At 33.9% G+C, this 17430-nt stretch overlaps 4 protein-coding genes across 6 annotated transcripts in view; 2 read left to right on the top strand and 2 right to left on the bottom strand.

The window, feature by feature from the left end:
- The window catches only part of LOC145730514 (uncharacterized), a 52413-nt gene extending 49760 nt beyond the window's left edge, over positions 1-2653 (top strand). Inside the window, exons 5-6 of one of the 2 annotated variants that reach the window (XM_081981747.1) lie at positions 683-1347; positions 1396-2653. In XM_081981747.1, the coding sequence (XP_081837873.1) occupies positions 683-1347; positions 1396-1577 (847 nt within the window). In that variant the 3' untranslated portion in view covers positions 1578-2653. Of the gene's footprint in view, positions 1-682 lie in introns of both variants that reach the window. The other variant, XM_081981746.1, reaches the window with a different exon arrangement.
- Positions 2654-12094: 9441 nt separating this feature from the next.
- Positions 12095-13218, bottom strand: LOC145730703 (ras-related protein Rab-33B-like). Its single transcript, XM_081982046.1, has 4 exons — positions 12945-13218; positions 12730-12888; positions 12475-12670; positions 12095-12416 (listed from the first exon to the last, which is right to left on the bottom strand). The coding sequence occupies exons 1-4, from the start codon at positions 13070-13072 to the stop codon at positions 12228-12230; spliced, it is 672 nt and encodes a 223-aa protein (XP_081838172.1). The 5' UTR covers positions 13073-13218; the 3' UTR covers positions 12095-12227.
- A 437-nt stretch (positions 13219-13655) lies between these two features.
- On the top strand, positions 13656-14753 carry RpL9 (ribosomal protein L9). 2 transcript variants are annotated; one of them, XM_081981757.1, is made up of 3 exons: positions 13656-13792; positions 14092-14464; positions 14520-14753. In XM_081981757.1, the coding sequence occupies exons 2-3, from the start codon at positions 14097-14099 to the stop codon at positions 14722-14724; spliced, it is 573 nt and encodes a 190-aa protein (XP_081837883.1). In that variant the 5' UTR covers positions 13656-13792; positions 14092-14096; the 3' UTR covers positions 14725-14753. The 2 variants fall into 2 exon arrangements, with proteins under 2 accessions (XP_081837883.1, XP_081837881.1); XM_081981755.1 differs by having other exon boundaries at positions 13722-13850.
- A 49-nt stretch (positions 14754-14802) lies between these two features.
- Positions 14803-17352, bottom strand: LOC145730508 (uncharacterized). Its single transcript, XM_081981732.1, is given in 11 exon segments — positions 14803-15094; positions 15151-15401; positions 15458-15574; positions 15719-15891; positions 15893-16014; positions 16071-16235; positions 16286-16369; positions 16429-16586; positions 16636-16784; positions 16838-16950; positions 17009-17352. Coding segments are annotated over 11 exon segments (1671 nt in total). The 5' UTR covers positions 17139-17352; the 3' UTR covers positions 14803-14885.
- Positions 17353-17430: the final 78 nt, after the last annotated feature.

Below are 17430 nucleotides of genomic sequence, written 5' to 3'. Positions count from 1 at the left end.
TGAACATTTTTCGTGCAACAGACGAGCTACTTTTTCCTGAAATTAAATATAGTGTCAGCAGAACTTTCATAATTTTTTCGTTTTAAAGATACAAGGAAAAATTGAAAAATATCACTTTAGAGGCACTACTATAAGGTATCTTAAATATCTTATTCAAAAATCATAAGATTGGTGTGTGTGTTACTCAAACTTCAGAAACAATGTATTTCCAATTTTTTGCTAAAATTAAAAACAAGGGAGTCTAAATTCCCGCAAGACAGGAAAGAAGCAGGTGTCTAAATACAAAAAACTTGGTCAAAACAAAGATAAAGTACCGTTTACACAATCATGCAGTTTACTTTACGTTTTTCTGACATTTGAAATCTTTCTGTATTTACTTATTTTAATTTTTTTGGCTGTCATGCAGACTAAAAAATACTCTTTCGAATAGAATTCACGGTTGAAACTAAAGTAAAACCGCATTCCATTAGAGTTGTGCACTTTTAGCTAACCGTAACCCGCTAAACGAAAAGAAAATTACACGTCTGCGGATATATTGAGGGGAAGAAGCATGACTCGGCCGAAAAGCAAATTGTGCGGAAAGCTCCGGATAATGAAAACCGCTGCAATCTAAGTAATTTTTAAGCAAGTCGACAATCGTACAACGATCACGATCTAATCGTTTTTTTCTTGTTCGTTGCAGAGGACTGCCAAGACTGAAAGATCTGTCAATTCAACACACGCCCTTGGAAACGGTGTCGCCGTTCTCGTTCGCCGGTCTCCAGAACATTACGTCCATTTACTTGAGCTACAACAAAATCAAAAAAGTGGAGAGTTACGCTTTCGCCGGTACGGTAAATTTGAAACAGCTGATCCTCACCCACAATCCCTTAGTGAAATTAGAAAGTAACGCTTTCACCGGAATGACGGAGATAGATAAAATTGTACTTCCCTCGGGCATAAGGGTGCTTGAGCCCGATTGTTTTAATGGAGTGGACACTTTGGGACATTTACAACTCGCTTTTATGGATCTGAGAGGCTTAAAGGGCGGCATATTTCGAGGCCTTACCAACGTCAATTACTTATCCATCCAGGAATCAGACTTGGGCAATATCGAGGGTGACGCTTTCAACGATATGACTTTTGTGAAGAGTTTAACCATTCTGAACAACAAAATCGATTCGATCCAGTGGCTCAACTTTACGTACGAACAACGCGTAGGACATTTGAGACTTCAAGGCAATCACATTTTGGAAATTCCGCGTTCCGAAACGTTACTAGTGGAAGTGGATAAGTTGACTGTGATACAAAATCATTTTCCTTGCGACTGTCATATTCATTCCCTTCTCGACGGGCCTTTGGCCAATGGTAGTATGATCCAATTTATATCCAGAAACTACTGCATATCTCCTTTAGAAGTGAACGGTTTACCCATGAGTAGTATAGACATTGATTCAATAGGGCGGTGCCAAGAAGAGGTGACTAGAGGCAACTTGGAGGCTTCTAAAGACACTACAAGTAGTACGACACGTTTGAGCCATATTTGTAGTTACTTAAATTTAATGTTGTACATTTTAAAGTTTTTACGGATAACCTAGACTTTTCCAGTGTGTTGCTGTTTTAACGCAAACCAAACTGATGGACTTAAACAATTGTGATATCTAAATTTATTTTAGTAATGTGTTTTAAGCATTCAGTCCTCGTTAGTTTTCAAATATTTGTGGATAAAATGCACCAACAGCTGCCAATAATAATCTGCCAAGTTGGGTAAACTGTATAAATAAAACTAGTTCAAATTTAATGTCCTGTTTTGTAAAGAATTAGACTAATATGTCCCCTTCTTTCTAAGTAAACTGTTAGAATATAAAACAAAAAAAAAACGCTTTGTCCTAATTCGATGTTTTGCCCCCATTAAAAATCGAGTCAATACAATCGATTGCAAGTGGTATGTGTGTACATAGTATAAATAGTAATTTATTTGTTAATGGACTTGAAACAGGAAGATATATTTTTTTTATTTTATTGTTATTTAGGTAATTTAGGCAAATAAAAATAAATTCTAGAAATTTTCTGTGACCATTTTTTTAGAATGAAATTATTGAACTAATTTTTATAGGCCTACACGTGACGTCAGAAGGGTGACCAACACAGAGTCTCACTCACGTCAATTATTATTTTAATGTCATCACTGTCAGAAAATCACCTCTTTGACCATAGACCTATTAAGTGAATCCTATACTATGTCTTCTATGGTGTTTGAGTTTTGAGAAAAACTGAGTTTTCTAGAATTTATTATTTTTTTTAATTTCGAATACAGCGAATAAAGTCAACGTTATTATTGTATAAGTGTAGTAAATTTGCGGCTCAAAAATGTGAGACTATTGACAATTATCGTATACGGATTTTACTTAGCGTAATCATACTTTAGCGGGTATTAATCAAGTTTCGTTTTTTGGTTTTATTTCGTATAGGATGTACAAAAAAAAATGCCGCTTACGTCATTGAAAAGTGACGTTACGGTTTTATATTTTTGAACATCCTGCACATACTGTACGACAATATAAACGTGGTTCCTAAAGGATTTTAGTTGATTCTTCCTGTTTATTGAACCGAACCAGTGATGATGTGTGCAGTATTAGGTGTTGCAAATAATAATAAAATTTGTTTTGTTATACTTTGTTTTTGTATGCCTAAGAGACACCATTTTTCCGTTCGTACCAGAAAAAACTGACTACTAATTGCAAAAAGTACAGAAAAGGGTGGAAGCGATAATTCTAGCGCTCCAAACTAGGTAAATAGATGGCCGAGAATTCCCGGCAGAGTCAATTTAGGGGCGATAATTTCGCCGACACTGCATTTCCAGAAAACATATTAAAATAAATCTGCATTTTTATTGCCTTTTTCTGTTGGAATTAACGCTCGAGTTAGTCGGGAGATTTCTCTTTTACCCAGAAACTTTTTCAGCGGGGAAAATAAACGGTCCACGTCAGAAAAATCGCCTCCCACTTTAACAAATTTCGCTAAAAAACCTCCTAAATAATATATATTTTTTATGTAGTAAATACTTGAAATTGGTAAAGTTTTAATTGGTGTTTTAAAACTAATTGCCTGGAAATAACTACCCTAAAAATAATAGGTTAATAATGACGTTGCTCCCCCACCGCTCTTAATGACAAAACAATAACTTGAACCACAAGTTTTTCAGAGAATTTAAGTTAAATTACCGTTTTTTGATTGTTCTTTTACTACCCTAATTTATAAGGGAGTGGATTTTATTGTGATTCAAATGAGATTGGCAACCTTGACAGCGCAAACCACGATTTTGGCAACGTTCCATTTTTTGAAGTGAAGTTAGGTGTGGTCACGTGACATTTTTAATTTGTGATTTTTTTTAATATTTAATTAAATTAAAACAATTTTAAACTATTGGTAATTTACTAATTTTGTGTTTACCAAACAACTGAAAAATTTAAAAATTATTTGGTAATTAATTGGGTCTGTCAGGACTGTCACGCGACTAAAACCATTAGCATATTATATTTACATGGATAAGCCATGCTTATGTCGTCATATTTTAACTGGTTATTTCGTTAATTATCATGAAGAATAGAAACAAAACATTCTTACTAAGAAAATATAACCAGTTTACGTGATAAGTCTGGTTCCCTCCTTCATATGAAACTTCTTGTAAAATATTCAAAATCAGCTTTTGTCTCGGTAGCAGCCAGGGTCACCCGAATTACGGTTAATCAAAAATTTAATGTGTCATATTTTTTTTGTTTCGTACCGTCTCCGTTTGGGGGGGCGCGCCGTTCGCAATTTGAGGCGAGCGACATGATGAAATCCCCGAATAATGCACGAGGTTTTAGAGTTGACGGTTTATATGAGTGACACGTCACAATTGAAATGCTCGTTGGATAAATAACAAGCTGCTCCAAAGTTGTGTGTCTTTGTTAAATCCCTTTTGTTGACTAACACACACACGCACACATATCTGTTTTGGATTCCCTTGTCAAGTTCCGGAGCGACAACGCTAACTCTGTAAATAATTGCGCGACTAGTTTTCCTAGTTAATTAATCATAAAATTTGAAGACGAAAACGTAAATTGTTGTGCTGGATTGACGGGACCAGAAAGGGTTGGATTATACCAAATTGCTTTTCAAAATTTCTAAAGGATGAGCATCTTCACATGAATGATCCTGAAAAGTCACCCTTTTGATTAATTGACCAAATTTAAACTAGGTTTTATAGTTTAGTTTCTCATTTATAAGAATGGCAACGTTGCCTTTTTTAAGTGTGACATTGTTGACATGACAGTAGTCTGTTAACACACAATCTGTCACACTTAATCGTTACTAAGGCCGCATTTGTTTACACGCTCCAGAGCTTTTTTGACGTCACAATGACGTAATTTGACAGTTGCGTCAAAAACGCTCTATACGCTCCATGGAGCTTAAAAACGAATGCAGCCTAAATTAATTTAAAAAAATTAAACTAAATTGAAAGAGGAGCATTCAAAAACTTTCGAACGTGTGACGTGCATTTAAAGCGCCAAAATTCGTTCATTGCAGTTAACCTGAAAGTTTCCTGAAATTTGTCGTCGAGGGCAAACTGCACACACTGAAAAGTTGATGTTTGCAATAAGCTCTTTAATTACCTGAATTATTTGAATTTAAGATGAAGCGACGAATTTATGGGCCATTTTAAAATTAACCGAAACTTTTAATGCTAATTTTCCGGTTACGACCCGAACTTTTCCCCCTGAACTACTCGGGCTATAGCATAAAATTAAAGTTATTTTAAAGCGTGTTACGGGAAAGTTTAAATTATTTTTGATATGATGTCCTAATAACAAAAATAATCGTTAATCTGATTTGTGATTTAAGTGGTTCGGTCATTTAATAAAAAAAAGTTCAAACTGAAGAAAAATTATAAATTCTAAAATAACCTGGCGGCCATTCTTCTAGTATAATTTATTCCTATTTAACAGCCAGTCCTTTCGGAGTCCAGAATAATTAAAATACAAGTCCCGACTTTTAACTTTTCATTAAATGTTGTTTAGGAACTACCAACGTGATTTATTTTAGGGCGAACCAAAGTACTTAGTTCGAATTTCTTTTGCTTTCACCAACAAAACTTTTTTCTTCCGATTAAACCTTTTTGCTGGAAATATTCGCAATAAATACGGTGTGAAATACTTTACCCTCAAATTTATCCCGGGCACGTATTTTCTCGTCGGGTTTGATTGCTCGAAATTTCCCTTACTAATAACGGCATCGTTATCCGGAGGTTTCACTGTTTCGACTTAATTTAATCTATGCCCGCATCTTTGTTAACCCAATCAAAATCGAATTGTGTGATAATTATTAATTTAGGCAATTTAAACGGTGAATAGTTTAAAAACAAATTGTCCCAACAACTATTAAAGCCAAACATATTTTTAAAGAAGAATTACGTTCTTTTAGTGTCAGAGAGGAAGAGTGGAAGAACGGGTAAAAGTGATTTAGCTAGCTACTTGCAGAGGAATTTTGATAGAAGACCTTACCAGAGGCCGACACATTTTAAAAAAGAATTCAGTTACAGGGTGTCAAAATGAACCGTGAGTGTTCACAGTAGACATAATGTAAATTAATATATTTTAAAACTTTTTTAGTTCTGAATTTTATGTTAAATTTGAATATAGAGTGTTTGTTCAAAATGTTTATCCACTCTTTCGTTTTGTATGATAATAGCACAGTTTAGATATTTTAATAAACTAAAATTGCCATTTCGACAAGAGTGCAAACGAAAGTTAAAATAAAAAAGAAAAGCAGTGAAAATAGACAAAACGAAGAATTAAGAAAAAAACAATTGAATAGTAGGTGCCTAAACAAGGACCAACGAAATAGGGAAGGAGTTTAGTAAAAAAAACAACAACAATTGCTTAAAAGCGAAGAAAGATGATTTAAAAGATGTAGGACAGGAATAGGGAGAAGATGGAAAATTGTGCCAGAACCCTCTGGTTTTAGAGGATTCGTCAATTTTGACAGGATATGGCAAATTCTAGACGAAAAAGCTTCTAGACTGTTTTGGAGTTTCTGTAGTGTTTTAAAACCTTTTTTGACTACTTTAGAAGCATTTTTGGGCAGTTAAAAGAACCTTGAATGTTCTGGACTGCCTTTAAGACATTTAAAACCTTGTAGACGGTTTTAGAAACTTTTGGAAGCTGTTAAACTACTTTAGAAGCATACGGAAGCTTTTGAAAGTTTCTAGATAAATTGAAAAGCATTTGGAAGCTGCTTTGCAAGGCATTTTAGAGGTTTTATAGTGTTTTGGAATGTTTTTACATTTTTTTAGACTACTTCAGGAGTATTTGAAAATTTTTTGATTAGTTTAAATTTGTAAATTGATACTTATACATTTTGCAACATGTTTTTGTTCAGAAGCTTTCAATATCTCAATACAGCAATTTTTTGTCAAAGCTTAGTTAAGTTTATTAATAAAAACTTGAAAAGCTTGTTTTGTGAAAAACTAGTTAAACCATACAAAAATAGCTGTAAATAAGCACAAAAAACTAAAAAAAAAAACCTCAACAAAATCTGTCAAATGACGCGTTTTTGCATAAATCGTTCCCATATTAGATGTCAAACGTTGGTTGCTTTTATTATTTACAAAAAGAAAAATTTCTAGAAATCCAGACTCTAGACATCACACACTACATTTGCTTGATTTTTGATATACAATGGCATTTAGTGATTAATGTTACATAAATGTTAATAACAGAGGAAGACCATCTCAGTGGTAATTATTACTTTCCTTGAAAGGCGACAGAAACGTGCATTTGAAGGAGAACCCTTCAACAAGGAAACATCCAAAACACATGTTTCCTCAAGTGCTTATAAAGGCAACACGTCCAAATCTTCCACATTTAAACTAATTACCGTCACTGACTGTTTCATATTTTCCATTTTCTCCATCCGCATTTAGACAGGATTTAATCCTGGAAACTCCACCAGTCTAATTAATATTTATCCAGAGTGGCATCGCAACGACAACCGTTTGCAAAAGTTTTCGAGTCTCGTTTTTGTTTCAGACGTAAACAAAGTTATATAGTGTCCGATAAAACTGGATTGGTTTCGGATTCTGGAATTCCAGTCTAGATACTTAAATGCACGTTGCAGTAAACTAATTCCGAACTAACCATTTTAAATATCGCGATTCATATTTCTCTTACGCATTTAATTTTAACGTCAACCGTCCAATTATTTATCCAGATTTTCCCCGTTCCCCAGTGACAGGCAAATCCAGGACGGCTCTGTTCGTTCAACTTAACAAGGGACGTAAAATTTCAAAGTAGCCCGTCATTTATAATGCAAAGGATATATTCCGTTGTAATGTGCGCGCCTTTGTACGGATGACGTGAAGAATCGTTTTGTGCTACATATGTGAATAGTTAAAATTGTCCAGGAATAATTGCTTCCAGATTATCCAGCCGGCAATATTATCTTGTCACTGTGAAATGTTTCACAGCCAAATGAGCATGAATATTACAACGTTTAATATATTACGAACACGTGGACTTTTTTTGTTTTGTTCGGCAAAAGTTTACTTGAAAACAGAAACTGAACAATTTCAATACAAAAATCAGTGTGAGGCAAATGCTATTTTAAGCTACATTTACATTAAAATTAATTCCAATTTGAGTTCAAAATGACCAATTTATAGGTTATATCGATGTTTTGTTTACTACATTTTGATTTTCCAAGGATTTTTGTCTTTTAAACTTAAAATTTGTATTTGATTAACTAAACTTAAATGCTAATATATTTACATGTATCTAACCTAAAATTTTACAGACTTGTCATTTTTGAACTGTCAATTTTGAAGTAGACTTGGAAGTGATTGTAAATGTAGCTTTAATTCTGTTTAGGGTCTATCCCCGCTGTAAATACGACCCTGTTTATTTCTGCGCCTACTTTTCAGCTATTCCACCTGCCTACATACTTAATTAAGGGCTAATTGCACCTACATAATTAAGAGCACACTAGGGTAAGTTTTAATTAGACTGTGACATTTTACACCTGACCTGTCACATTCTAACTTAGTTCAAGTAAGGCCCTTAAATACGTCAGTGCAACCCGTCATAAGTATAATATTGAATTAACTCTAACTTGTCAGAGTTGTTGCGCAACATCTGGTGACGTCTGTACTCAACTCATGAGTTAGAAAATACAAATGACGTTTCCAAATCTAGGAACAGCCCCATTAATGCCGCATCATTCGGTAAACACCATCTGATATGGTTAAAATGGCAATTGTCAAAAATTTTAATCATTGATTCTTGCTATAAATAGTAAAAACCGTATTTCAAAAATACAGATTTTTCATTTTTTTAATAATAATTGTTAGATCACGTGGTTTTAAAGAATAATTTAGCTAAACCGTCACGTGACCATTGTCAAAATCATAAATCTCAAAAACACTCTTTATATCGAGTACTAAAAGAAAACTGGTTCTCAACCCTGATTGTTGCAACTTTAGAGCATGGTTTGACAGTTTTGACGTTTGTGACAGTTGTCACGTGATTGTAGAATACTATTTAGCTAGACGGTCACGTGACAATTGTCAAAATAACTGTCATAAATCTCAAAAATATGTTTTATTAACAAATACTGCAAGAAAACGTTCCTAAATCCTGATTTTTGCAACTTTAGAGCATAGTTTGACAGTTTTGACGTTAGTGACATCTGTACTCAACTCTATGAGTTAGAAAGTACAAATGGCGTTCCCAAGTCTAGAAACAGATTGATAAACAAATAACAAAACCTTACCATTTCTAACTTGTCATAATATAGAATCCAATGTAACAGAAAATCCTAAATTGTTCCCACAATCCAGTTTTTTTCCCTGTCACCTTTATTTATCCCCGAGTTGTTATAGGCTTATAAATTTCCTTAACAGACACATAAATAACTTTCACGACAGCGCTAAGCCACGTGACCCGGTTTTTTGCTCGATGGGGGGGGGGGGTAACAGATGCAGATGTGGGTCTACCGCCCCCCCAACATATATTTTCTTAAATGGGGGTATGGGAGACAAAAAACATTATTCCGGCCTGAATTACAGAAAATTGGACCATCATAAACGTTTCAAGGGGCGCGCGAAATGATAAAGGCCTCAACATGTAAGGAATTTTGCGGAGCATTTGCATAATGACGAGATAAATAAGTCAACGCGGTCCATGTCTGGAACGTTCTCCATTAGTTGGGGCAAACAGAATGTGGAATGTTTCGCAAAGTGCCAATTATTACAGCTTTGGATGTTATTTACTGTCAATTGACTGGAAACGCTGAGCATTTTGAATGACGTTCCGGATAGGTGGCGCTAGCAGCAATGACCTCTCTAGTGCGTATAACTAGATTCTATGCAATTAATGGTGGATTGTGATTTGACTGTGACAAATAAAATCCAAAATGTCACAGTCAAATCAACTGACCGTAAACACTTACTTATAAAGGAGTAATTGAAAGTTTTATCACAATCGTCTTGGAAATGGTCTAACCTGTACTCGGAAAGGCTTAATTAAACTTAAACAATTATTTTTACGAGGGTAGGACCTTTTGATAAAATAGACGAGTTTATGAGAAGTTTATGTATGTACTGTTTAATTTTAGTTGATAATAAATATAAAACTAAGTAATTAAATAAACTGAAATTTAAATGGAAGCAATAATTTCAATTTTATTCGACGTAAATGAAATTAGAAACAGTCGTCAAGACAATATAATCGGCATTGGAGAATGCACAACGACAAAATCCAGAACCGTTCCGCATCTAAACTAATTTTCCCGAATCCTGTCCGGTCCTCTCGCGGGTTTAATGACAATCCCGATATTCTTTTATTTGAAATTTGATAAAGACCCCGGCAACTTTTCCAATTTCTCCGTATAAATAATTTAGGATGTTTCCATTTGAATTTCAAATGAAGCGAACCGCGTCGCTCTCTCTGTATTGTTTGTGGGAAAATGGCTTAGTACAAACAAAACGTCGCCTTGTTATGAATGCAAATAGATATGGAAAATTTCCGTTTTTCCTTGGAACATTTTATACGTTTCATTTGACCGACGGAACAATAAAAACAAAGAGAATGATATTGACTAGAGTTAAATGGGGAACACACCCCATTATAGGGAAAACAACTGTCAAACTTGTCTTTGTTATTGTCAAACTTATCATGCATTCCAATAAGATGATTAAAACTACATTAAACTTTATTTGAATTGATATTGGATTGTTGTACAATCAATTAAAAAACTAATTATTTTGGAATTTTCATTTTTCCGGAAAATTATCGGAAACTTTCTGAAAAATGTTGTATACCTAACCTCAACACTTTTCAAAATAATATGAATTTTTAAAAAAATATAATTTGCAAATTTATGCAAGGGTATAGTAATGTTTCCCCTTTTGGGCTGTCAAAATCAAACTTTACAACAAACAACTCACTTTTAACAGTAAATAACTCAGTTATTCGACGTCTTAGGTAAAAACGCTATACTAGGTGGTCAAAAGAGAATTTCAAGGGCTACAAACTGGTATATTGAACCACCCGATAATTGTCAAAATAACCGAGTTATTTGACAATACAATGGAGTAGTTTACAGGGTGATTCATTTGAACATCCTTGTAACTTGTTTTAATTATATTAAAAAAAAAATACCAAATATGAATGTTATACATATTTGCGTCTACTTCCTAGATAATCCATCAGTACTATACAGGGTGTCCCAAATTTGAGCAACAAACCAAACTTATAATTTTTTATTCGATTTTTGGAATCTACACATGACAAACTACACCTACTTCACATACACATGAGATTCGATTTTTGAACAGAAGTTAAATAAGAAATTAAGACTCATTTTTTGCAACTTGCAGAGAAAATTGTTAGTCCGACAAAAAGCCTGTTGATTACATATCAGAAAGTAAAGAGGAAGTGAAGCGTTAAACTGGATTAAACTTGACTGACTGAATGAGGCCAACCGGTTTGCAATTTAAACGTAATTCTGCTTTTTATTCCAGAACACTAGAGATAACGCAATTTTGATTCCTATAGTTAACCAATTTAGCCCTATATACACAGATATCTAGATAAAGTGTCCCATATGGTTTGTACAGAAAGCTGCCTGTTAAAGCAGACCAAATATGTATAAAATGACAATGTAGATAGTATCGAGCTTTCAAATTATCAATAATGGAATTTCAGTTTGTCTATTTTATCAGATATAACCATCAGCTCATTTGGGAAGAGTAATGGAAAAAACATGTTTTAAAAAAAATCTATAAAAGACATCCTATACAATATTTTGGCAAAAAAAAGTACATGCATGTGGAGTTATTTCGATCGTAAATAATTTTGTTAACGGCCCTCGAAAAGGCTTCGCCGCTCTCGATGTAAAAAGCAGAAAATTGAAAACTCAACGCCGTTTAATTGATGGAAACACTCAAAAATTATACGTCCGTCATTTTATTGTGCAAAAAATTGGTTCGCGCAGTTAATAATGGAACATTTGGTAATGGAAATTACGGGATGACGTTAATAAAATGCAGTGGCTTTACACACAGTGATTCAATAATAGAAGTATATTTGTAACAAATTTTACACAGATGCAGTCGTTTGTTATTGGTCAAAAAAAGAAAGCTTCTTTTTTGACCAATCACAAACTACCCACCAAGAGTAAATAAAAGAGCCAGCTTGATTTATAATGGAAAAGTAGAAACAATAAATCAAAGTAAAGGACAAAGTTCGTGTAAATGTCAAGTACGTTTACACGGTTGTTATTTGCACGCATAATATGGAAACAAGTGCGTACAAAATGCTTGTTCAGCTTTAGAGCAGTAATTGCGCGAGTAATTAAACCAGTGCTTGTCCAAAGAGCCCTCTGTATTTAACTCTTTATGTTTTATACACTAATCTTCACTTAATACGTTTTGATAATGATTATTCAATGAATTTTTTTTTGACCAATCACAAACTAGGAACCCCTGTGATTTAGGCAAATACCGCACATGAACTTTTTCAAATAACAATACTCATCCACCACCTTAGCAAGGACAAAAAGAAACCCTACAGAGTAACGTATTAAAAATATATCTCACTTTCTTTATTAATTATAATACTAAAATTAGGCAACCTTCAAAATATAAAACTAATGTCACAAATACACTTTTACTGTACTAATATACTGATAAAACTTTAAAATTTTAATCAACAACACCAGCCCTTATTAGTTGCTGTGGTGCGATTAACTATAGAAGCTCTTAGATGTGTCGTATTGGGGTCTTCAGTAAGGGCAGTCATGTAGCGTTTTTGATTTTTCAATTTATGAGCCAGAGTAAGGAAAATTGAATCTACATTGTCACATTCTGAGTCCAGTTTGGCTGACGTTTCAAACAACTACATTAGGAAAAACCACATCAGTCCCCTTAGAATGTATTCACAAAGCTGTACTTACAGGCATATTAAATGTATCAGCAAACTTTTGTGCCTCATTAATAGGAATGGCAGAAGGTCCATCACTTTTATTTCCTACAAGAATTTTAGGAATGTCAGCCATACAGTTTATGTTGGATTCTTCTACCCATTTTTTTAAGGAATCAAACGAAGCCCGGTTTGTTACATCATAAACCAGAATCACAGCGTCTGTGTTTCTAAATTATGTACTTTTTTTAATGTAAACCTTCCATAGAAATTCTACAAGTAATCTAACCTGTAGTAATGCCGAACCATGGACATTCTATACTTCTCTTGACCTGCAGTGTCCCATAATTGTAATGTAATGGGATTTCCATCAATTTCAACTGTTCTACTGCGAAAGTCCACACCAATAGTAGCCTCAGATTGGTCTAGAAAACTGCCCTCACAGAATCTACAGTACAACAAACTCTTTCAAAAACTCCATGCATAATTATAGAGGAAACTAACCGGTAAGTAAGGGTGGTTTTTCCTACATTTGAATCTCCAATAACAATAACTTTAAAGGTTTTTTCAAGTTTACTGTTTAGGGGTGAAACCACATTAGTTGCATTGATACCTCTTTGCTCTACAGCCATACCTACAAATTTAGGTTAGACACTTTTACATAAACATAAAAAATAACTTCAATACTGAAAATTCAAAGATAAAAAATTTGTTAAAAATTAAAAAAACACTTTAATAAAAATGATTAAAAAATAAAACACAACAACTGTATATGAAAATATGTAGTATAGTATATGAAACGCGTTGTAAAGTTGTAAACCAAGATTGACAATGGCCGTCGAAGGACAAATACAGTATTAGATCCAATTTCATTAACATATTTAATATTTTAATAATAATTTAGTTTAAACAAGACTTGTCGTTGACAGATTAAAAGTCTTAAATACGTCAGTGCAAGAAGCCATTAAATTAATTGACTTGATTGACTAATAAATATTGGCAACCGAATATTTTAATTGTAAATTGGAAAAAATTTGCTAAAAGGTTTTTGCGTTTTTGTAATTTTGTATTTGTATTATTTGTACATTGTATTTTTTTATTTTTTATCATAGTAAATGTGTACGACTTTTTTAATACTTGGAAATTAGCTAGTCCAGTTATTTACGTTTTTTTTTTTCTTAATTCAACTTTAACCATTTTCTGTGTCGACTCCATGTTTGTTTCAACTTTACTGATCAGTGATCATAAATAAAAAAGAAGACGAGAAATTTAACCCATTAGACATTTTGGTTTCGGACTTTCGGACATTTGACATATGACGTCTCTTTTCGTCCTTTACTGCTAAGCTAAAGGTTTGTGTTTGTATTTTTTGAAAAGTAAAATCCCAATTCATCCTACTTATTACACCTGGTTTGTAGTTAATTTTACTTAAAAAACATTTATTTTACTATTATTTAAATGTTCAATCACATATCATTTCCATTACTTCAATATTTTACTTATATTTCGAAACTATAATAACACTTTCGTAGGTTATGTGGCTATAACAACAGACCCAATCATTTCTTAGTTTCTTACTAACATACAAATTACAAATTATTACAGTTGTAGTGATAGTAAAGTAGTGAGTAGTGATTTTTTTTATTTTTAGGAGCCATGAAACAAATAGTGACCAATCAAACGGTGAAAATCCCAGAGGGGATCACCGTCTCCACCAAAAGTAGAGTCATCACTGTTAAGGGGCCCAGAGGTGTCCTGAAACGATCTTTCAAGCACTTGGCCCTCGACATTCGTATGGCTAATCCGCGTTTGTTGAAAGTGGAAAAATGGTTTGGTACTAAGAAAGAGTTGGCGGCCGTCAGGACTGTATGTTCCCATGTGGAGAACATGTTGAAGGGGGTCACTAAGGGGTACCAATACAAAATGAGGGCAGTATATGCTCATTTCCCTATTAACTGTGTCACCACTGAGAATAACAGTGTTATTGAAATCAGGAATTTCTTGGGAGAGAAATACATCAGAAGGTAAAGGTTTATCTATAATAATTGTGGAGTAGTGAAGTGAGATTGAATGTCTTAGGGTAAAAATGGCACCAGGTGTAACAGTTAAAAACTCCACTGCCCAGAAAGATGAATTGGTGATTGAAGGAAATTCTCTGGAAGATGTTTCCAGGTCTGCAGCACTAATCCAACAGTCCACAACTGTTAAGGATAAGGATATTCGTAAATTCTTGGATGGACTATATGTTTCAGAAAAAACAACAGTTATCCGAGATGAAGAATAATTAATAAATTTGTAAGTTTATAAACATTATACATTGTGTGTGTTTTTTCAAGCCCTTTTTCCAACAATAAAAGTCCCATTTAAAATATACACATTTATATATTATAATTACAATTTTCTGAGACTTTACATTCTAACTTTGTACTATACTACAAAATGTTATCACTGGTCTTGTTCTGATTTAACTTGGGAATTTTCACCATTTGTCACTGCAGTGGAGTGTGTTCCAGATTCTTCCTTTTTAATTCTTTTGACAGGACTTTCTTCACAGTTTTTTTGTGCCTCCCTATCTTCATTTGGTTCTACTTTTATTTTTGGAATTGCCTCAACTTTTTCATCCAGTTTTGATATTGCAGTTGGGTTTTGGTAGCCTGAAATGACACAAAATTTACTAAAACTCCAATTAAGACTACTAATTTAAACTTACCTTCATCCAAATCAAACTCCACTTTAATATTATCATCTTCACACTTGATTCCATTCCGTATTTTGTTGATGGCCTTTTTCATATTAGGTGTGAGATTTTGTTCCTTTTTAAATTGAGGAAAATAGTCAGGATGTTTCACTCGGACGTGTTTGTACAGGATTTTGCTGATGGAAAAACTTTGCCTACATACTGGGCATTTGTAGGGCTTTTCTTCAGTATGAAGGGCGCGATAATGTTCTTTTGCGGTCGTACTACAAAAATAAAGTGTCAAATTCTGCTTTAATTCAGTGAACTTAGGTAGAAGTACCTGTGAGCAAAAACGCGACCGCAAATTTCGCATGCAAACGGTTTTTCGCCCGTGTGCGTTCTCATGTGTCTGTTAAGGTTTTCTTGCGTAAGAAATTTTTTTCCGCATTCTCCGCAACTGAAAATAATAATATTCACATTATTTGTTTGTGATTGGTAAAAAAAAAACAGCTTCCAGTTTGCTGGTTTTCTTTTTGGCCAATCACAAACTAGGAACAAGGTTTTGATTCAAAATCTGTTTTTTTTTTAATTGAAAACTTACTCAAAAGGTCTCTCTCCAGTGTGGGTCATCATGTGACGTTTCAAGTTTTGTGAAGACGGAAATGGCCGATTACAAATATCGCAACTGTAAGGTCGAAAACCGGAATGCGAATTCATGTGGCGACGTAAATGAGTGCCGCTCGAAAATTTCCGGTCGCACAATTCGCAAAAAAAACGATCTGGTCTCGATGTGGGTTTTCTGATGTTCTTGAAGGTTTGTGTACTTGGAAAACACTTTGCCGCACAAATGGCACATGAACGGACCTTCAGTGTCAGGCACGTGAGTGGCTAAATGAGCTGAAAACACAAATTGCCTAAAATATCTGATAAATTTCAGTATAGACAACTTTTACCACCCAATTGGCGATTTCCACCAAAAACTATATTGCACTTGGGGCAACTTACGGCCCTTTTAGTTAAAATTGGAGTATTTTCTGTATGGCTTTTTTCATGCTTTTTCAGTCTGGCTTTGGTCTTAAATGAAGCTTGACAGTAACTACAGACAAAAGGTCTTTCACCTAAAAATCTCTGTTAAAATCATAATACTAAAACATGAGAAAAAAAATACCAGAATGTGTTTTTATATGGTCTTCCAGATGGGCAAATTGTGTGAATTTTTTCCCACAATCTGAACACTCAAATCTTTTTTCACCTAAAACCAAACACTTCTGATTCCCTAACATCTCTACAGAGCAGAATGCAAAATATTACCAGTATGAATTCTCATGTGCTTGTTTAAATTGCCATTTACAGTAAACTTTTTATGACAAATACTACACTCAAAAGGCTTTTCACCAGTATGTTTTCTGGCATGGACTTTTAGTTGAGTGTTATCACGGAATGTTTTTTGACAATTACAGCACTGATATCTACAAAATTTTTATGAAATTTCCTGTTTGTTGGTCAGGTAGACACAACCTCTTATCTCCTAATCTTCTAGACCTAATGTGCAAATCAAGATCCTTAGTATCTAAGAAAATCCTTTGACAAATCTCACATTGTGTTTCATCATCAGAGGATGAGCTATTAGATTCCTCAGAATCATCAGAATTCCTTGAATTCTTATCCTGAATTTTAAATTCATTAAGAACCACTGTAAATTTTACTTAACAAAATGTACCCCATATATTTGATCACCACTACTGTCCTCCACATTAAGCAGACTACTAGCAAAGAAATCTTTCACTCTGGCTTCTTCTTCCACATTCAATTGGTGATGCATTCGACTAGAATCTTAAAATATGGATAATACTACTTGTGCTTCATACAGAACCTATGCAATTAGATTTACCTTCTTCTGTTGAGCTTTCCCCTTCTGTCATATCCTCAGTATTAACCGAATTGCTGAAAGACTCATCTTTAACAGAACTCGCACTCGAAGGGTAGGGCCTTCCCACCCTCAAATCCAAACTCTCTGCCATAAGAGTTTGTTTACCAATCCAGTAATTAAATGACCCCCATAAAAAATAATTGATCCATAACCTTAAAATTCAAAGGGTCTGCTAAAGCTGCAATGGGCTGAGAAAATCTGCCTATATACAAATAAATATTCGAAATACGACATATTTATCTAAGCACTGATTTTTTTGTGTTATTATTATGGATTATCTTCAATAATTAAAAAAAAATAAAAATTAATTGACACTGACGGCCATCGGCCATTGATTATTGATTTCTGGATTTGACACTTTTGACAGAAAACAGACAGTTATT

This window comes from Ips typographus, linkage group LG6 (genome assembly GCF_016097725.1).
Source record: "Ips typographus isolate SLU linkage group LG6, UJ_Ityp_2.0, whole genome shotgun sequence".
Classification (NCBI taxonomy): domain Eukaryota; kingdom Metazoa; phylum Arthropoda; class Insecta; order Coleoptera; family Curculionidae; genus Ips; species Ips typographus.
This window is presented reverse-complemented; position numbering and strand designations above follow the sequence as displayed.

Bases quoted from the DNA above. Each gene is read 5' to 3' on its own strand.
- LOC145730703 (XM_081982046.1), bottom strand. From the start codon at position 13,072: ATGGCTGTAGAGCAAAGAGGTATCAATGCAACTAATGTGGTTTCACCC. The intron at 12,889-12,944 runs GTTAGTTTCCTC...GTTGTACTGTAG, and splicing joins AAAACCACCCTTACTTACCG to ATTCTGTGAGGGCAGTTTTC. The intron at 12,417-12,474 runs GTAAGTACAGCT...TTCCTAATGTAG, and splicing joins CTGATACATTTAATATGCCT to TTGTTTGAAACGTCAGCCAA.
- RpL9 (XM_081981757.1), top strand. From the start codon at position 14,097: ATGAAACAAATAGTGACCAATCAAACGGTGAAAATCCCAGAGGGGATC. The intron at 14,465-14,519 runs GTAAAGGTTTAT...TGAATGTCTTAG, and splicing joins GGAGAGAAATACATCAGAAG to GGTAAAAATGGCACCAGGTG.